The sequence below is a fragment of the Sinocyclocheilus grahami genome, unplaced genomic scaffold (assembly GCF_001515645.1).
Source record: "Sinocyclocheilus grahami isolate Dianchi unplaced genomic scaffold, SAMN03320097.WGS_v1.1 scaffold328.1, whole genome shotgun sequence".
Classification (NCBI taxonomy): domain Eukaryota; kingdom Metazoa; phylum Chordata; class Actinopteri; order Cypriniformes; family Cyprinidae; genus Sinocyclocheilus; species Sinocyclocheilus grahami.
The window spans coordinates 173,475-196,158 of NW_015505507.1; the positions used below are offsets into that span (position 1 = coordinate 173,475).

General features: G+C 36.6%; 1 protein-coding gene across 2 annotated transcripts in view; it reads right to left on the reverse strand.

Moving 5' to 3' along the window:
* The window catches only part of atrnl1a (attractin-like 1a), a 291,501-nt gene that overhangs the window by 162,610 nt on the left and 106,207 nt on the right, over positions 1–22,684 (reverse strand). Inside the window, exons 21-23 of one of the 2 annotated variants that reach the window (XM_016295006.1) lie at positions 15,299–15,392; positions 5,460–5,512; positions 4,809–5,008 (exon numbers count right to left, since the gene is read on the reverse strand). In XM_016295006.1, coding sequence (XP_016150492.1) covers positions 4,950–5,008; positions 5,460–5,512; positions 15,299–15,392 — 206 coding nt within the window. In that variant the 3' untranslated portion in view covers positions 4,809–4,949. Of the gene's footprint in view, positions 1–4,808; positions 5,009–5,459; positions 5,513–15,298; positions 15,393–22,684 lie in introns of those variants that run through there. The other variant, XM_016295005.1, reaches the window with a different exon arrangement.

A 22,684-nucleotide genomic window follows, 5' to 3' on the forward strand; every position in this document is an offset into this window, starting at 1 on the left:
TAAATTATTAACATATGAAGTTATTAACCTTACTTGAACTCTGGAATATTTTCACAGTTTAAACAAAACATATATAAGAAGCCAAAAGAGGACGTTCTGATTACAACCGACAACATCATTGTTGTCTTCTGACGTGCTCTGGTTATGAAATACACACATTTATTTACAATACATAATTCAATAAAGCTTTTACAGGAGTCTCAAATAACAGTCTCATCAAGCCAAAGTATATTTTCCCCTAAACATCCTGCAGAATACATTTCATTTCCAGGTTCAGAGGTCTGAAATGAAGCAATAACAGAAAGCCATTCCTGGCAAATGGGATCTAGGTATTTTATTTAATGTCTTCTACCATAAACGTTATCATCCTCAATTTTGGAACACCTTGCTGGCGGTAATGAGAACAGCGGAGAGTTAGGGACATCTGGAGTCATCTTTTTTAGAAGCAGGAAAGAAAACGGCACACTGCCCTTAAATAATAAGTTGAAGCTAAATATACACTGGTTCATAGTCCTTGTGAATCCAGTAAGCTGAAATGATTTTTTTACACTGTAGACAACCAGGTATGCATAACAAAAGCACATGATTTAACTAACCATACCTGATAATACAAGGTCAGATGTTCTTGTTTACACATTATTTAATTAACAGGTATGCTGTATGTGTTTTTGCTCAGGTGTACCAAAACACATGACAAATCACGAACACATGAACAATCAACCAATATCTCCATTATCACTGACTATCTGCAGTGACTTCATTTGAAAGCACTTATTATATTTTAAAGAGGCATAAATAGAAAGAATCAATTTACATTAAAGGTTCTGGTTTGATTACATCATAGATGTATCTTCACATCAATTTTCTCTCCATATCATCAGCGTGACCAAAATACAAGGAAGAAATGAAAATCCTAATTCACTGTAGCATTGTCTTGATTGGAGAAGAAATCTACATCTAAGGCTTAAAGCCAATACAATTATCTTAAGAAAATAAGATAGGCCCTTAGATGTCCAAATAAAAGTGCATTTATGCACAAGCACAAAACAGCCTGACTGAAAGTATTTAGCAGTCTAGGCAGAAAGCCTGATTAGTTTTTGATGAGGGGCCTGAGGGTGTCCGGTAGTGTCTGTCTGGCTGGTGGGATGCTCATTGGGTATGTGTTTAAAACAGTAGTTACGGCTTTTATTCAGGCTTAGGGAAGTTAGCCGTCGATCAGTGTATCAGGCATAAATAGAGCTGGGTGATATGGCCAAAAAAATCATCACGTCGACATCGATGATTATCATTATACATTTCAGATCTTTATTTCTTTAAAGGCAGACTTTTGCTTCTAAATGAAAGCTGTAGAAACCAGACCATTCATTGTGGTTTTAAACTACTCTTTATGGTCAGAACGTGACAAACACTTCACGTTTTTGAATTCTTTACTCTTTTCCAGTCATTTTTCCTTAATAAAATAAATATCTTAATAGAAAAATATATTTCTTAATTTCTGCATGTGCCTGACTTTGATAACACGTATCTTCAGCTCACTTTGCAGTGCAAGCTGCAATAATACTAATATTACATTTACAATAATATTACATTATATCTTAGAAATAGACATTTGACAGTAGCTTGAGTTGACAGTAGTAGTAGCTTGAGTTATGATGCAGATGTAAAGTTATGTTCATTATCATAAACAGTAACATCTGTAAAAATAGTAACAACCTCATTTTTAAATGGTGAAATTTTATTATTTTGACTGTTTTGAGTTTTTTTTAAATTAACCACTGGTCTTCCACAGTAGTATACATTTAGATCATGATAGCCACAGTTAAAACCATAGCACCTCAATACCATGGTAAAAATATAACTATGTACCTATTGGTTTCTTGTATAAAAACAGTAGTCTAAATGCATTTAGTATTAATGCATAGACATTATAGCTTAAAGGGGTGGCTGACTGGTTTTTTTATATGCTTGATTGTGTTTATGGGGTGCAGTCTAACATGTGTTAATGCTTTGTTTGTTAAAAAATGCATTATTTTTCACATAATTTACCTTTATTCCACACCGCTCTGTCCCTTCTCCTCTGAACGCACTGATCATTTCCTGCTTTTATGAAGCCCCTCCCTCAGAAATACACGATGGGCTCTGATTGATTAGCTGGCCCAGTGTGTTGCGATTGGCTAAACCGCCTCTAGCCGCGCGTCTAAGCGCCCCTCAACATAGCGGCATGTGCTCCGGTTGTATTGTAAACAATGACGTGGTCTATATTGCTTATCAATTTGAGCCCTATTGAGACACAGAGGATATTAGTGAAGAGGATCGTGCAGAACCTGTGCAAGCACGGGGAGGTCAATTATAAATAATGCATTGGTAATAAATGCTCCTATATACAGGGAACGCGAGTCTGATCTGCTCATAAAAGCCTTGCAAACCCCTCACACGTGCTTCTGACACACAGTCATGTTCTATGTGTGTTGATTAATCATAATTCTAAGAACCTTTCCACCATAAGGCACCTTTTGACTTTGTAGTGCAGTAGATAACAAATGTCTGGTAAGCAACATAAACCTCATATGTCCAAAAGGCAGCAAAAAAAAAAAAGATGTTTAGATGCAAGAGTCACACAAATTGCTAAGAACAGAATGGATCACCTACTGATGATTCTGCGTCCATTAAAATAAATTGGCTGTCTGAATGTGCTCTGCTTATCTGAGACTCTGTAATCAAATGGAGCTTAGTTTTAAAAACATTCATTGGTGGCATTAGAGGGGTGTTTATGTAAGCCTGGTTTGGTTGGTCAGATCTGGTCAGGGAAGGAATTTCTGGGACTTGTAGTGACAAGAGTAATGATTTACAACAGGCTTTTTTATTTTCTTTGAGTACCGAGTAGAGTTTAATTTCCTGCTGTCTCGAAGTTTGTGTGGATGAGCTCCCAGTCATTTTCAAGAGAGCCCGTGTCTGCTGCTCCTGAGGATGATGCCGTGTCATTTCCTGTATATATTTTCCTTTATTTTGTGGACAGATGAGGAAGGTATGACTGCTCTAAACTGTCAATTATGACAACTGGATTAGTACTATAGCTGTTAGGCTGCCATCTAGTGCTCTGAACGTAAACTAAATCTATACTGTGTGTGTGAGACAGAGATTTTCTATGATAGACAGAGAATGCTAAACAGGGAAAGCCAGAGATACAAAGCACAGCCAGCTTTGACAAAAATATCATGGATTACTGCTAAAATTTTGTTTGTAATCCTATAATAACCAATGTATGTTGTGGCAAAGTGGGCAGTGCACATGCTCACAACATGTAAGAGTAACAGTGCTCTAGGGACTTGGTATTAAATTCCTATTCCTAATTTTTAAAATAATAATAATAAATAAATATAGCTAAAAATTGAGGGCTAAATGTACCATGTGAATGATGCACATTCTGAACATGCATTAGTAGCACCTGTAATAACAGTCTAAAAATATCAGTTACTTTCATTACAAAATAAAATACAAAAATTAAAGTAAAATACAAAAATTTGCAATATAATATATAAGAAAATAAAATAAATAGTTTACCCTATAAAACACAATGAAAACTTTTAATATATTACATCCAAAGTGACTTGGTGTATTCACATCAGGGATTTGAATGCTTAAGCTGTTTAGACACGGGAACATTACTGTTACCCAAGAACACGAGAGGTTTTGCTTACATCCCCAAAAAAACAAATGACTTTTGTTTTAAAAATATATATATTTTAGGGAGAACACCACTTTTGCTCTGAAGAAGCATAAAGTCAGTCCAGTCCTCCTAGCTTCAAATCATACAGCATTTGTATTGCATTTTATAGCAGCTGAAGTAATGGTGGGGGGGGGGAGACTGCTTGCCCACTGCACTTTCTGACCTTCAGATTCTATCTGAGGCACTTTAAGTCAAAATCAGTGATTGTGGCTCGAGGACATGCTGGCCGCTTCCACTTCTTTGAAAATGGAACAGAAGACCCTACTTAAGGTGGGATAACAGATTACATGAGTGAATGTCCATGACATGGCTGCTGAAAATAATTCTGAATAAGATTCGGTGTCCTATTTTTTCATACTGGCAACAATTAAACATAATTTCTCCACATACTCCTATTAATGTAATGCAAGACAAATATCATTCTCACTACTGTGATACAATAATGAAAATCACCTTTTCTTGATGTTTAATCTGCATTTTGGTAAAACATTAGATTTTTCTGAGATCCATATTAACTCTGCCAAACAAAAACTAAATCAATAAATGTGCAGAATGAAGTGGTAACTGGAAGTCACACTCCAAAAACCTCATGTCCTCACTCAAGGCCATATATGATTATTCTCCTCAAAGAGTTTGTCCTAATCATTTTCCAGTCCAGGTGAAATCCACCACAAAGAACTGTACTGAGATCCTAAACCTCTTTTAATCTCTCCAGATAAGCAACATATGAACTACACATCTCAGCTGTGGGCAAAGCCAAGAGCACACGTGTATCGCTTTAGGCTATGCTCTTGGCATTTAGCGACAAGGTCGACAAATAAGATTCCCTCACACACAATGCACACATATACACATAAAGATACAGCAGACAGAAGCCAAGATGAACACAAGTGGCGTTGTACCGCTGAGAACAGATAAATGCTTGTGTGATGGAGTCCTGATGAGGGGTTAGAAAGAAACACTTCCATCTGCTGTGCTTCCAGAAGGTGCTGTATATGTTTATTTGTGAACACTGGATAAAGAGTTTGAAAGTGTTTGACACAGGTAATGAGTGTGAGTGTGAGAGTGAAGTGCTGGATGATATACTGAATACTCACAATATGTGTCTGATGTTTTTTGTTTGTTTGTTTTTTGGCTACATAAAATTAAGCAACATTGAGACTATTACAATTACTTTAATGTGCTGTTTATTTGGCCATTATGTTTCCTAAGGGCTGTGTCGTTAAATTAGTGTTGTTGTTCTGTTGTTGTACGGTTGTCGACTTGATTCAAAGATGATTGCTAAAATGATGCAATTTTGGAGAAAATCCATGAAAAGAGACAGAATACATTAACATTATAAAATGGCAAGATATAATAGTTAGCAATATCACCAGAGCTATGACTCTGTGTGTGTGTGTGTGTGTGTGTGTACAGGTATATATGGTTTATGAGGACACAAATGTGTATAATGACATGGGTACTACAACGTAAACATGGTTTATGAGGACACTTCCTGTGTCCCCGTAAAACAAAAGGCTTAAAAAAACATACAAAATGGTGTTTTATGAAATTCAAAAATTGGCAGCAGTTTCCTGTGAGGGGTAGGTTTAGGGGTAGGGTTGGTGTAGGGCAATAGAAAATACAGTTTGTACAGTATAAAAACCATTACGCCTATGGAGAGTCCCCGTAAACCACAAATACAAGTAAGTGTGTGTGTGTGTGTGAGAGAGTACCAGTGAGGGTTACTTACAGTAACATGTTCCTCTAAGTGGGTTGCCAAGGTAGCGATTTTCAGAATCACATCTGCAGTAAATTAAAAGAAAGAACAATTAGTTAAAAAATATGATGCAAACAACATAGATTTGGGAGCTTGGTTTGACCCATCAACAGAGAAATAGTTCATCAAAAAAATTTTAATTCAGTGATTATTTACTATAGCTATACAACAGTGGTTCAACGGATCACATTACGGTTTTTGACCCACGGATCGGATCATTTTTCGGATCAGCAAGAAAAGAAAAATATTTCAATTTAACTTGCTTTCCATTTATTACTTAAAGCGAAGTACTTATTTGATACCACAGCAAATACTACTAGAATAACTAAGAAAGTTTAAACATGATTAAAGAGACAAGAGGACAGCCAGTAAAAATAAGAACAATTACACAAATTACAAGCATAGATAAATACAAACAGAATATGTTACAAATAAAATAAGGTTGGTAGTATTCAAATACAGAAATGTAATAATTAGGGAAAATAACGTGATTTTTATCACAGCTGTTTTGTTGTTTGATGATCATTAATGACAGCAGCAGTATTTATAGGCCGCTGTCCCTTTAAGACCTGATGCACAGATCCGATATAATGATACACATCACATCCGATTTCTTTCTCAGCTGTTTTCATTCACTTGAGACATAACTGACTGTGTTTACCTGAATGATTGTCGAGATGGGTATTTTGTCATAATTTTATGTGTATGTGTCTGTTCAGAGGATTCAGAAGAGGATTCAGCTCGGAGTTCCCTTTCGCCTTTTCTCTCTGGAATTGTTTAAAATTCGCTTGCTTGTGTAAATACGAACAAATGATAGACGTATACTCTATTATGGTTAAATTAATCCGCGGATCACATGTGTGCCGAACCGTGGACGGCACGTACTGATCACGGATCAACTACGATCAGTTTAACCACTACTATACAACAAGACAACAGCTATTAATGTTTAAACTTTTCTTTTAAAATATACTGTGCCCATAATAAATGTAAAAAAAAAAGATTGATTGATTGACACATTACATGACCCAAAAGTGTTAGTAAAGACATGTTACAAAAAAAAGATTTCTATATTTTTTTTTTAAATGCTGTTCTTTTGAACTTTCTATTCATCAAAAAAAAAATGAACATGTTTCTTTAACATCAAAGCTAAAAAATCATGAGAGAATGAAAAACTGGAGTGATGGCTACTGAAAATTCAGCTTTTTCATCACAGTAATAAATTATATTTTAAAATATATTCAAACAGAAAACTGTTTTTTAAACTGCAATAACTGTTTACACTATTACTGCCTTGACGGTATTTTTTTTTTATCAAACAAATACAGTCTTGGTGAGCTTAAGAGACTTTCAAAAACATTTTTAAAATGTTACCAACCAAACCTTTTAATAGTAGTGTGCATACCATATCAAAGAACCAAAACTTGTTTATACCAAACACTAAACTATTCTGCTGCTTTGTCTCAGAACCATGAGTGTGAGTGTTTCTTGTTTGTGGGATTTTTTATGGTGATTTCTCCCTATGCTGCAGGTAGTACGTTCTTAGCTGGGCTTGACATGATTCTAGTGGACGGGCCGTCAGGTGCCCCGCTCCTCTGAGGCCTGAAGTGGAGGATGAGACCACACTTCTGATCAATTCAGACTGACAAACCAAACAAAACCCTTCATGCTGTGCCAAAAGCACAAAACTATCACCAACTCTCTCGGGATCAGAAAGATGAGCAAAAAACCCTGAGTGGAATATACAGCATAAACACACCTTTTTTATGCATATGAGAAACATGCATCAGTTTAAACAGTGGGTTAGAGTAATGCTTAAGCTTTCATAGTAGAAAATCGGGATGTTCTTGTATCAAGGGCAAAGGTGCTGATAAGTTTTTGTGAAGTACATTTATTTTTAATGACCATTTTTGATATCCATATATTCAGTCAGGATTGTAAGAGATTGTGAGGACGACAGACGTGGAGAGAGAGCCTGCCAGAGTGAAGAACACAGTGGCATGTCTGGTTCAGTTTAAAGCAAACACTCATTACTGGCATGTAAACACTAAGTGTTTATTATTCACCTCATGCTACAGAAGCAGTGAGTTCATGTGTGTGGATTCAGAGCTTAATAAACACACAGATGGATGGACGGACCAGCAGGGCAAACACGCATGATTAATCACCAAATTGCCCTTTGAAGTGGAGAAGTGGCCGAGGGCCTGAGAAAGAGCACTGCATTGAAATCATAGAAGAAAGAAAAAAAAAGGCTGCTTTTATTTTATCAAAAATACAGCAAAAACAATAATAACGTAAAATATTATATAACTGTTTCCTATTTTCATATATTTTAAAATGCAATTTATTCCTGTGATGGCAAAGCTGAATTTTCAGCAGCCATTACTTCAGTATCACATGATCCTTCAGAAATCATTCTAATATTCTGATTTTGTGATAAAGAAACACTTATTATTATTACTTAATATTTTTGTGGAAACAGTGATACATGTTTATTTTTCAGGATTATTTCATGAATAGAAAGTTAAAAAAACAACACTTATTTGAAATAGAAATCTTCTGTATAAATGTCACTTTCTTACTGTCTACTGTCAACTTTGATCAATTCAATGCCTCCTCGCTGAGTAGAAGTATTAATTTTTAATTTTTTTTTTTAAACCTTACTGTCCAAACCAAACTTTTGAACAATAGTGTAGTTATGAATTAGTATCTATGTAAGTTAGTAATTTAGTCATCTACCAAAATAACAAAGGAAAAAGAACATAACAATAAATGTTTAAAAGTAACCATTTATAGCTTTGGCTACATACACTGTACATACATTACACTGTAATATGTGACATATGTGACCCTGGACCACAAAACCAGTCATAAGGGTCCATTTTTGGAAATTGAGATTTATACAATACCTGAAAGCTAAATATACAAGCTTTCCATTGATGTATGGTTTGTTAGGATAGGACAATATTTGGCCGAGATACAACTATTTGAAGATCTGGAATCTGAGGGTGCAAAAAAATCTAAATATTGAGAAAATCACCTTTAAAGTTGTCCAAATTAAGTTCTTGGCAATGCATATTACTAATCAAAAACTAAGTTTTGATATATTTACGGTAGGAAATTTACAAAATATCTTTACTTAATATCCTAACGATTTTTGGCATAAAAGAAAAATCGATAATTTTGACCCATACAATGTTTTTTTGGCTATTGCTAAAAATATATTCAAGCGACTTAAGACTGGTTTTGTGGTCCAGGGTCACATATAACTTAACAGACATTGATTGCCAAATTACAGTTATAGTTAAAAAAACATACACCATAAAGCAATTTTGCAGGATTTCAAATCAGGCACTAGAAAAAGTACCCATTAAAACATCTTTCAGCTAACAGAATTGTTTTGGGTTCTAAGGGGAAAAGGATTCTGCGGGAGGGTAAAATCGGGCATGACACCACCTCAGGACAAAAACAGGCATAAAAAGAAAGGCAGACCCCTCCAGGCCGCCAATAAAATGATATTATTCCAGAGGAACACTTTGAATGCTGAGTGTTCACCATGCACAGTGGGACAACCATTCACACTGTGCTCCGATTAACAAAACATTTCATTATTGTTCAAATATTTCTAATTCTCTTCAACTTCTGCCTGCTTTTAAAACTCATATTTCTCCTCCTTGGCTACAGTACCCTACTGTTAAGGCAGTTTTCCTGTATTTCTATTTCATTCAAGGGACAGTTCACCCAAAAATGATGTCATCACTTACTGACCCTCATGTCACTCCAAACCAGTATGGCTCTCTTTCTTCTGCGGAACAGAAAAGAATGTATTCTGGAAATCAAACATTTTGGGTTCCCATTGACTTCCGGAATACTTTTTTGTCCATATAATTGAAGTCAAAAGGACCGAAAAACGACATGACGTTTGAAAACAGCGGGTGTCCAAATGCCATTGAGATGAATGGAAATGCTTACACATTGCTAAGCGTTCTCCAGGTATTACTTGCTGTTGAATGGCATCAGTCAGTCGGCAAACAGATTAAAGCAAGTGCACCCAGTGCACCACAACATGAGGTCCAGAAAAAGTGTGAAAGAAAGACATAAGACAGGGACTGAGAGAACAAATAAGGGGATGGAAAATGAAAACAGCAGGTGTCAGACAGTGGGCATGCCCTCTAGTCATTTGTCTAGTCCTACTGCTCTCTTAGTTTGAAGGAAAGAAAGAAGACAAGCAGGTGAGGGAGAGAGTGGTACGCTAACTGCCCTGTGTTGATCCTTCTAGCCACATGGTAACAGGCCCTCATCCTGACTAAATAAACAGAATGTGTGTGGCGCCTGCTCGCTGGAGACTGAATTAGTAAATAAATCCTCCGAGTGCCACATTTCACACCGAGACAGCTCTGTGTGTGCGTGTCTCTCAAAAGCATACGCAATTGTTGCTCACAGGGTTCAAGCGTTCAGTACTCCTCAGGAGGGCCTGTCTAATTAAATGGCGGCTTCCTCGTGGATAAAAAACACACACAATTCGAGACTGAAATGAAACAAACATTAATGATTTTGCTTTTTTTAACATTTGTGTATTTAATTTTTTTTATAATGCAGGTTGTCCTTTATTGGAAAATATCAAGGGTTTACAAAAATTGTATGGTGCATTTAACTTTCTAACATAAAATCTATTATGTTGTATCACATACATATGGAACACACTAATGTTAGCAGCCCAATGCAACATCCATATTAGGAGGATCCAGGCGAGAGGAAGTCTGTCTTTATGAACTGTTCTAACAGCACTACCTTTTCCGTCCTCTAAACGAGTACCACATCTTTATCTCTCCCGCCGTGCTCAACAGACAGCTCAGCTCATTACAGGAAACAGGCTAAAACAGGCCACGGGCCACCTGCTAGCTCCCTCTCTTTCCCCCTTCAGTCTGTCTTTTTCTTGATCCGTCTTTCTCTCATTTTATTTTCTCACACTCTCTCACTCTGACTCTCGCCCTTCCTTGCGCTTTCAAACACAAAGACACAAAGCAACAAAGAGAAGAACCTTGAAAGGGACCTTGGTGTTCACTGTCTCACAGATTTTAGAGACTTACTCACTTTCTGTCAATCTCTCTATATATAACATTAGTTGAATTCCTTGTCATGTCGGGTTGACTGCTTTCAAAATATATAATATATGCCTTAATATATCAGTTGTTTCTTCTAAATGGCAGTGCAATGAGAGCAAATGGACACTTCTCTCCTGCTTCAGATTTCAGAGAACAAATTTCAGAAGATATCAACGTCACAAACATGCCAAGATGCCAAGACTGCAATTGAGTCAGAGATTTCAACATCTCATTCTTCCAAGAATTACCGGTACCTATGCTTTTCACATTAACATCCATAAAACCTTTCGATTGCACAAAAGATTATTTATAGTGGAAAAAGTTTCTTTAGATTATTAAGCTGTTCTCCACATTTAGAAAAAAAATGCTTCTTTTAAAAACAGTTCACTAAAAAGTTGTTTGGGGAACCCAAAATGCATTCGCTGCCATAGAAGAAACCCCCTTTTGGAACCTTTATTTTTAAAGGGGTCCTATTATGCTCTTTTACAGAGTCTTGATTTTGTTTTGGGGGTGTACTAGAACACGCTCTCATGCTTGGTGTTTCGAAAAACGCATTATTTTTCACATAATTTACATTATTAAAATACCTTTCTCCCAAGCCTGGCACAAACGGCTCGATTAGTTCTGGCTTTGATGAAGGTCCGCCTTCCGAAAAACAAAATGTGTTGTGATTGGTTAGCTGTCCCAGTGCGTTTGTGATTGGCGAACAGCTTAGACGGTGTTTCAGTACTGCCACGCCCCCTTGCTCCGTCTTTCAACAAAAGCTTTTGGGAATCCGGCACTTCTCACTCGTGATGTGGAAGCTGTCCTCAGTCAAATGCGCAGCACACAATAGCAAATTGGGGTTATAATGCTCAGGAACAGAGTTAAAAATAAATTGCAACCACTGTTTCCTGACATCATCCACTTTTGGAAGCCCAAACAAAGGTGAAAAAAACTGCGTTTCAGGCGGTCGCACACCGGACAAGAAGCGCAGCGTCGCGTCGCGCCATGTCTTTAAAATTCAAATACTTGATATTCTATGAGTGTAGGCACACCGGCGGCACCGTTCGGCGTCTGTCCGCGGTGCCCAGCTACGTCATGTTATACTTGTAAGAATTGTTCAAAATTTGACGCTACAGCACTGCAGCTCTTCTTAGTTTTCTCTGATGCACTAACTCTGCAGCAGCACTTCTTCTTCGTCGTCTCGTCTGATGCACTCACTCAACCAAGCGTACTAACCACGACCAGAAAACAAACGCTGTAGTCCAAACGAGCCGTTCGTTGTAGTTCTTGAAAAGGGATTTTTTTTAAATTAAATATCTCCCTTTGGAGTGGACTTTGAGATTTGTAACTTTCTAGATCTTTTTTTATGCCCAAACATACACGCTACACACTGACTAAAATTAAAAAAGTGAAAAAGCATAATAGGACCCCTTTAAGGGATTATTAGTGTTTAATAAATGTAACACTGAACTGTCAACACTGGAGTAGCTTTAACAATTTCTGTCAGAAAGTGTTTACGTGACATTTTAAGAAGACATTAATGCTTTTGTCTGACTGAAATTAAACATGCAAACACGCTTACTCATGCTCTAAATGGGATCTAAAAGATCTAGCGAAACACTTTTTTAGAAAAGAAAACTGTTATAGCAGCAAAAGAAGGACTAAAGCAAATATGAGTGCAGTGTTTTGGTTTTTACAACATTTAGTCATGTAATATACCAACTAGAGTTCTCGATTTCAATTAAATATCAATTTTACACCTGTCATTTCTCTTTAAATTCTTAAAATGTAGTAAGAGTTAAGAGCAATAGTGTTAAAGATCCTTCATGGGACCATAGATACGTAGTACATAGAACAAACATTATGCAAGTTCACTGTTTTTGTGGTTGTGTGGTACACTGCAGTACTCTGTAATCTAACTGCTAAAAGCATGTTATCAAAAGAGACAAAAGCAAAAAGAGAAATGGTCCCTCAAAACACATATTCACAGCTGTTGGGCCAGCTTACCCGGCGCATTTCACTGAACACACAAACAGGCACATCTGAAGATAAAATGGGGCACAGATAAACATTCAGACCCAGAACTCCAGACGTAAACATCCAGACCCAAATTCAAACCAAAATCAGAGCAGATACATTTTCATATAATTTACAAATCTGCATGCAGACAGTAGGGGCTACACCAACAAGTGTCTGAGATGGATCCACCTGTGTATCCAACAAATACTGCAAGTTTCATCATCACTATTACATGCAATCTGATTAAAAATGTAATTCATATTGGGATGAAGGCTATGAAGCATATGGAAATCATGCCTTCATCACAGAAGGAAGGTTGATGCACTGTTATGGACATGTGATTCAGCACTCTGGCTGCGTCTCAAATGCTCATCTGTCATCGCTTAGGTTGGGTGAGTCACTGTCTTTAATCACTTCAGTGGTTCCCATGTTAACATGTTATTTCCTCCCTACTCTGTTCACATGGAAGAAGGTTCTTCCGGGTTAAAAATAAGGTTGGTGCATGCACCGGTTAAAAGGTGAGCGCGGGGGAAAAAGTGGGCGTTGTTGTTAAGGAACGGTGTTGTTGATGTGAGCGGGATGATGGAAGGAATAAATTGCGTTAACTGAGTAAACGTCGTGTTTATTTAATTTAACACCCATGGTGATGTGAAAGTACATGTAAGTGCTAGCCACTTCATGGTAGATTTAGCATATAACAAGCCTGTCCATGAGTGACCTACTGAAAATACATACTAACATGTATTTCTATTATTTTGGTTTATGATGGTTTGGAGATGGTGTGGCTGGTGAAGTCACTCTACCTAGAAGGCCAGTTTGATATTGCCTATCACTTTTACAGTGATAGGCATTTTTGCCACATTTACCTAGTGACAAGAGTGTAGTACAGCACTTTTTATAACGCTTACCATATTTAAATCCATTTCACTGAATCTTGCATGTTTCCCTCCAAAATCAAAACCCTCCAAAAGCAGTTTTTGTGGTTTCTGTATTTATTCCAATAGATTTGGTCTTGCATGCCCCAAATAACTCACTGGAGGCATTGTAAATATAGCCACCAAAGAAACTAACTTTACTTGAAAATGACTTTGCTGTTATCCCCTAAAACCAGATTTTATTGAGTTAATGAGAACTCAAGAAACAGATTCGGAATGGTTATTTGAACTGGATCCAAAATCAGTGCAGAAAATATATGTAGGCCTACCAGGATTAGATTGTATGTAGATTGCATGTGTGAAAGGACATAGTGATGGGGAAAAAAATTTGTTTCTACAGTAACCCCATAGTGAAGGGGGTAAAAAATTAGATGGGAGGGGGAAAAAATCAATGCATTTGTGTACCAAAAAACTTTGTGTTTCTGTTCAGAATGATGCTAAATGAAAATATAGGGATGAAAAAAAAAGGAGTATGCACAATTAAATGTGCGATATTGACAGATATGATAAATGGAAAAAAGTCTATAATGTCAGCAGATAACTGATATGGTCTTTTTACAAAAGAAACTTTACATTCTTTTGTAAAAGTTTTCAGTTCTCTGACAAAACATTTTGCATTTCCTAGACAAACATTGCATTTTACCCTGTTAAAAAATTGTTTTTGCAAAGGTTTTCCATTCCCCAGATAAACTTTGCATTCACTTGCAAAAAATTTCATTCCCCAGAGAAAGTTAGCTTTATTTTGCAAAATTTTTGCATTCTCTGATTAAAATTGTTCGCCCCCCCCCTCTTAAAATTTTATTTGACAAAATGTCAAGAATAAAGATGAATGATGTTAGATAACATTCACAGTCTTCTTGGTAGGGAATCTGGCATGGTCTTAGTCAGCCCTGGACAACTGAACACTTCTCCTTATAAGAGTTCATGGGGAAGAAAACAAAAGTTAAGAAACAGGAAATTATGAAATTCTTATAGTTTATTGAGAAAAATTATTTAGTTTCATGACAAATTACTGGAACGAAATAACACTATTAACCGGGTACCAGCATTTAAAAATACTTTTTTCTAACTGGGGCCTATGAGTCATATCAGTGCACTGTAACAGGGTAAATACACCTACATGTACATCAGTTCCACTGCCAAGTGATGTGCTGCATGAAACATCAACCCCGACCAGTACCAACAAACAGCAAATCCATCCATGCAGTTCAGGCATGCGTTTGAAGTTCTATTGCTTGTGTGCCATCTAACTCTCTACCCACGGGTCACATGAGTGATATTTTAAAAAAGGATAGAGGGTGTGTGGAAAAGAGAAACTTTTGAGAACTATGCTTAAGTCCTAGGGAACTCATTACTGCTTAAAATATTATCAGTGCCAATGGCGGTGTTGCAGCCTGTTACAAATACATCCACACAGCACTCTGTCTTTATGGACCTCAGTACATTCACACACACAGGGCACAGTGTCAGCCCCAAAAGTGCTATTTAAGCCACTGATAAGTTCCCTTTGCCACTGAGAACAGGAGCTCGCTGACACAGCACAGTAGAGGTTGCCATTAAAATTAATGTCCTGGGATTAGAAAGACACTTAGGTGGGAATTAATAACAGAGAACTTATGAGAGGGTTAAACGTGTGAATAAAATGTGCTATGATGCTAATGAGAGCATGACAATGTAAGAAAAGTTGTTGAAGGTCTCCTGTCTATCACTCTCTGACTGACAGGCCACTGGGAGGATTGCTGGTGATGGGAAATGCAGTCATACTCACAGCTGGCATTGGTCCCCTTTGACACCTTTAGTGGTACAGTAGCATTTCCCTGAGTTGGAGTGGCACACGTTGGCGTGGTTGTTACATCTACAGGCTGGAGAGAAGATAGAAGAAATAGACAGAAAAAAAAGGGGGAAGAGGAACATTTTTTAAAAGGATTGTTCAGCCAAACCTGTATGACTTTATTTCTTTTGTGGAACAGAATAGGAAAAGTTGGATACTTTATTTCCCCTGTAATTACAATGAAAGCATCAATGAATAAAGAAACTTTCACGCTTCACAAAAGATCCAAATGCACCATAAATGTAAAAGTAGTCCATTAAAGTCTTCAAAAATTAGTGTTTGAGGAACAAACCAAAATTCATTATTCACTGATTATCTTCTTTCATTGTGCTGTTATCAAAGACTATACGAAGAGTTTATTTGCAAAAACCGATAAACTCCACTTTTTAAAAAAAATGAGCTGAGTGCCATGCATTATTCTCCACACAAATCTGAACCCTAAACCGGTCAAAAAAGCCGGCATTGTCCACTTTCAAGGCATTGCGAGTTCAGGTTTTACTGCAGAAGCCGACAAGCGCCCTTGTTGTTTGTGAACAGAAGCAGATAAGTCCATTTTAGCGAATTGGCGCGCTGTATTCAGGTCAGGTGACAAGGCTGCCAGTCACTTTTAAAAAAACGTGTTCTAGCAGAGAGGATTTTCCTCAAAGCTGACTAAAGTGATCGAGGATGGATCATTTCGATGAACTTGATGAACCTGTGATATCTTCTTTATGGCGTAAACGGACAATAAAAGCTGAAACGATTTCACGGAACCTTGCAAAAGCAGCGCGTTACAATGGTGAGGGAAAAGCTCAGTGTATTGCGTGTAATCACAACCATACAGTCTATGATCACAACAACAAAGCTTGTCAGGCATCTACATTGTCAGCTGATGAGATTACAAAGATAAACAAGTGGGTTATTTTGGGGGGGTTGTAACTCTGAAACTTGAAATGTGGAGTTATCTGCTTTTGCCAAAAAAACGATTGTTTGACGATTGCTTTTGCTATAAAACTAACTTTTAATATATAAAAAAAACATACTTTCAATGATTTTTAATTTTGCAAATGACCTGTATTTAAGTTATTATTACATAATCAAAACAACCCAACTGCAGTTTGATTGATATTTCTTGGACTGCACAATAAAAAAAAACATGATTTCTGAAAATTATCTGTTTTTGCAAATAAACTCTTCATATATACTAAGATGGTTCAGTTGAATTCATTTGAAAGGTAGAAACAGCATGGTGCAATATGGTGGCTCTTGTAGAAGGAAGTCCTGCCTTCTAAACAAACAAGCTACTTGCCAATTGGTAAAGTTATCGCATCAATGCAGCTGCTGTTAGGAGCTCCAGAAACAGTTAGTTTCCTAAAATTCATGCTTAAGGCCCGTTCACACCAAGGACGATAACTATAAAGATAACGATAAAGATATAGTTCTAAAAATCGTTCTCAATATTAAAGAACAGCAGAGTCCACACCACAACTATAACGATAAAGACAAAGAGAAACAATATCGTTGGAATCCCTTTCAAAACGATTTTTCTCCAGCTGATGAACGATAAAAAATTGACAGCCAATCAGAATCAATCCTGCTGTCACGAGCTCAAGAATTTAAAGCGGCAGACGCATGTGCGCCTAGAATAAACAGATGATATCGTTCGCTGGTGTGGACGCTAATATCATTATCTTTATAGTTATCGTTCTTGGTGTGAACGGGGCTTTAGAACTGTACATTTACATTGGCCACATCTGAAATATACCTACACGTTTTTAACACTATTTCAATGTAGGAAAAAATATTTATTCGACAGCTAATGTCAGACTTTACTGCCAATTTGAAATATATTATTGAAATGCTAGTTTGGCAAGCAGTTTTCGTGATTTCTGTATTTATTCCGGTAGATTTGGTCTTGCATGCCCAAAATAACTCACTGGAGGCAAATATGGCAACCAAAGGAACCAACTTTACTTTGAAAAGACTTTGCTGTTATCCCCTAAAACCAGATTTTATTGAGTTAATGGGAACTCAAGAAAGAGATTTGGACTGGCTTTTTGAACTAGATCATATGATACATAGAGAGAATCCGATTCAAAAGGATAATTCATTTGTAAATAGGACATCACCACTTCTCTCATAAATTCTCATAAATGCTAGATTTTTGGATGAATTCTGCCCTTAAGTGGAACTACAACAGTCTATAAATAAATGGCTCAGTTCACATTTAAACAGACGATTAATGTGACAATTTTAACAAACCTGAGTCTACATCTCTGGGGCTAGTGTTCCAATTTTCTCATTACAGATGCAATTCTCATTAAAGGTTATCAGATTGAAACCACATAAACAAACAGAGTTTACCCCAGTGCAGAGACCCTGCAAACCCTCAGCTTAATATTTGGTAGCACACCGTTTGGAAAAAATAACTGAAATTAATCACTTGCTGTAACAATCAATGAGTTTACACTTCTCTTCTGGAATTTTGGACCACTCTTCTTTTGCCAACTCCTCCAGGTCGTACAGATTTGAGGGGTTTTTTTTCTTTCAACTGCTGTTTTGAGATCTCTCAACAGGTCTTCTATGGGATTTAGATCTGGACTCATTGCTGGTCACTTCAGAACTCTCCTGCACCTTGTCTTAAACTATTCTGAGTGCTTTTTGAAGTATGCTTTGGGTCAGACCCATGACCTCTGACTGAGATCAGCTTTCTGAAACTGGGCCCTACACTGTGCCCCAGAATTCTTTGGTTGTCTTCAGATTTCATAATGCCATGCACACAGTCAAGGCATCTAGTGTCTGAAGCAGCAAAGAAACCTAAAAACATCAGTAGACCTCCACCTTGTTTGACTGTAAGGACGGTGTTCTTTTCTTTGAAGGCCTAATTTTCTTTTCTGAAAACAGAAGAATGATGTGCTTTACCAAAAAGCTCTATTTTAGTCTCATCTGTCCACAGGACCTTCTCCTAGAAGGACTTTGGCTTCCTCAGGTAAGTTTAGGCAAACTCCAGTCAGGCTTTTTTTATGTGTCTGTGTCAGCAGTAGGCTCCTCCGGTGTCTCCTACCATAGCGTCACTTTTCATTCAGATGGCGATGGATAGTGCAAGTTAACAATGTTGTACTCTGAGCCTGCAAGTCAGCTTGAATTTGTTTGGAAGTTGATCAAGGTTCTTTATCCACTATTTGAACTATCCTTCACTGCAAACTTTCAGTGGTTTTTCTCTTTTGTCCACATCCAGGGAGATCCACTACAGTGCCATGGACAACTTCTTGAAAATGTTGCGCACACTGGACACAGGAACATTAAGATATCTGAAAATAGATTTGTACCCTTAAGATTGTCAATGCTTTTCTACAATGTTGGTTCTCAAATCCTCAGACAATTCTACGCTCTTCTTTCTCTTCTCCATGCTCAGTGTGGTACACACACACACAACACAAAATATGAGTCAACTTTTCTCCACTTTAACTGGTTGCAAGTGTGATTTCTATATTGCCAACACATGTGAATTGCTACATGTGAGTTTAATTACAAATTAAAGGACCATCATATGCTTGAAATAAAAGACAAACAAACATAAACATAAACAGGAGAATACCAAAGCATTTGTAATGGCAACAATATTCTGGGAGGAGTACTGCATTACCTGACAGAAATGCAATATATATAATGTATACATGATTCAAAATAAGGGATTTTCTTACCTAATTTATTGTGGACAAGGTGAAAATCTTAAGTTTGATTGCTTAAAAAAATTAATATCACACCTGTCTGCAACCACCGCAGTTGACTAAAGCGTCTGCTAAATGACTGCATTTTCTTCCTAACAGGTATCTGAGGGTTTTTACAGCCAAAGATCCAGGTGTTTGTCAGAACATTCATCACGTTCACAGAACAATGACTGCACACTATTATGAGGTGAGACTGTTTATGTTGATCTAGTCACATGTCTTTATGCTGTACACATTAATGAGCTGGTTTAATCACTATGTAATTTATAGAGTATGGCTGTATTTGTAACACTACACACCGAGCCTTCTCCGATACAACTGATGTCAGCAGATTCCACATGCCTTAAACTCCCTCTCCGCCCAGAGTGTCATATTATACAATGCCATTAGACTATAAAATGAACTAGCTGCCTTTCCAGAGCGACCCTGCATAAAAATGTTTTCCACTGACTTGTTTACATAGCATGGGATGGCTCTCCCAGTCAAAGATTTTATTTAGATCTAGATAGAGCCGTAAAAAGGGCTGTCACATTTCTAAATAAAATAAATAAAGAGCAACAAAGAGAGAGAAAGAGAGAGAAGAAAAGAACACAGACTTTTTATCAAGAGGCTTTACACCTTGTTGGCTTTTTATCTGCAGGTCTGTTCCTTACACAACTCTCTGTTCAAATTTCCTCAACATGCACTGCAATCGCTCTTTCATTCCAGCCAACAAGAGACAATTGACAAAGGAAAACATTAATTTCTTAGCACTCAAAATATTTTATTGCTGTTGTCTGCTAAGCGAATCACTATTATGAGTGCTCATACTTTGTGTTAAAGTGTTGTTTCACACAGTTTGTGCTATGAACATGAAATAATGAGAGATGTGCTCATAATTTTTTAAGCGTTTACATATGATTTTTGTCTGGCAATCAATAACACCATTTGATATGCACACACACATTATCATCATTATTATTTGCTAGTCGGTAAGATTTTTTTGTAATGTTTTTGAAGGAAGTCTCTTACGTTCAACAAAGCTGCATTTATTTGATCAAAAATATAGCAATACTGTGAAATATTATTACAATTTAAAATAGCTGTTTTCTTTTTTAATATATTTCAAAAGTTAATTAATTATTATTGTGATGGCAAAGTTGAATGATCTAAAAAAAAAAAACATGATACATTTTTTTCAGTTCTGTTACAATCTAAATATAATTAGTTTTATATTATATTATATTATATTATATTATATTAACCCAGGTAAGGAGGAGGTCCACACTTTTCCACAGAAAATTAAAAAAATGTAGTTCCTAATTGCATAGAGTACAGTAAAGTTTGATGCAGAACAAAATATTAGCACACATTAATTTCAACATTAAACAATGCAGTAACATAAAAGGCTTCAAATTATGTCAGTATGACAAGGAGTGGCATACACATGATTTTCACAATGAACTACGTGTACATGCATATTCATACACATTATGCGTATGTGTGCATTTGTGCATCAGTATGCGTGTCAATTTAACAGGACTGTGAGGACGGGCTGCCGCAGAGTGTCGGTGGCTCCACTGTGCATGCTGCAGAAAGATTTATAGCTAAATTATGATGTGTAAAATGTACTCACATTATAGCAGAGGAACAGCACTGCCTGAAGCTGCTGTTTCAGCACTTACTCTGAAAGCGATGGACTGCAAACACACACTCACTCACACACATAGGCACATGCGCACACGTACACGTACACTCTCTCATAAATATTTCTGCCAAAAGCCATTTAGGCCCTGGAAATGACAAAACACACACTCACAAACACGCTTGCAATGAAAGTAGTCACATAACCATGTCTAACAAAACTTTTTCATAACGCACACAAACATTAGCATATATCTGACATGCTTCATTTAAATCCACAATAAAACTTAATGAAAGAAAGGAAATAAATATGAAAATAAAGGGAGACAGAAGAGATAAACTTATATTTGTATGCAAACAGACCGTGGAACATAAGTGACAAAACCAGAGCGAAGGCTTTCATAAATCTTAACAAACAGATGCGCGCACGCACACACACACACACACACACACAGATGACATTAAAGCTGATGGAAGTTAAACCAGTCTTGTAAGGAACACGGCTCAGATGCAATTCATTCTGAGTTAACGTCTGGCTGAAAGTCAAATCTGATAATGTAAAGAGGGTATTTGGGTTTTACTCCTAAATTGACATGGTGCATTGTTTAAAAAGTGAAAACTGTTCAGCGTGCCAAACATCTTTATATCATCTATCTACATGCAAACTCATTGGAGATGCGTATGTCCTTATATCTCATTTGCTCTTTTTGTGCAAGTGTATGTAAGTTAGAAATTATGCAACTATGTGAGTGTTGACATGAGTGTATTCATGTTGGTTTCAGATGTCAAGAAATGTTTCAATTAATGACTCTAAAACGGCATGGTGTACACAGTAGTAAAAAGTATTACATATACCTTCAATATATGTGGGCTCATACATCATCATTATTTTCAAAAATTTTTCTAATTACATTTTTCAAACTAAAAGTATTTTTTACAAATATCAGGATTAATTATTATTTCATATCATGTTTTTGGGAAAGAAAGAAAGAAAGAAAAAGAAGGAAAGAAAAAGAAAGAAAGAAAGAAAGAAAGAAAGAAAGAAAGAAAGAAAGAAAGAAAGCATATCATCAGTTTAAATCTATTAATGGGAAAAGGAAACACAATACCATGTTCCATCATTATTCATTCAAGATTATTAATAATTATCACTATAAAAAGTGCAGTAGACATGTCTGCTTCATAAAACTAAAAAGCAAGCAGATTTTTCTTGTATTTGTCTCTTGACTTCTTGTTCGCTCTCTTTCTTATTCACCAATTTAAATTAACTGAACCCTAAATAAGGTTACTCCTTCCTGGCTTGTTAAGAGGGCAAAGCAGTGCTTCATTACCATCCTCTTATCCATATTTATATGGATGCACACTGCATGCACATGATTTCTAAGAACTATAATTTAACTCTAAATGTAACATTCCCATGTCTGAAGCAAACATGACAATAGGAGTTGAGTCACTTTTATATAAAGCACACATACAGTTGTAATGGCAGAAGCCATAGCCATTCTGAGTAAACTGGTTCCAGGTAAGTGTTTCTTCACTCACCTCTATGGGGCAGAAGGTTTTAATTAATGGATAGGAAGGTGAGCCTGGTGCTGTGGCCCTCATGACCTCCGTTGTCAGCTCACAGTGATGTGCTACTACCCTGAGCCAAATACAGCAGATGCTGCCAGCCGACTCCATGGAGACATCATAAAGACTGAGCCACTGTACAGGGACATCAGGAGCTAAAGGACACATACAGTCCTAGTGTACTATACAATACTGCTGATCTGCCAGGGAAACACTGTTCAAACATATATACAGATACATAATATACATGTAACATCTAATAATAAAATAAAATAAAAATAACATAAAACAAAATTAATTTAGATTATAGCAGCTTCAAATGATATTATTGTTATTATTATTATTACATAGACAAACACATAAAATACATAAAATAAATATATAGTAAAATAAATATTCTATAATATATAAACAGATAATA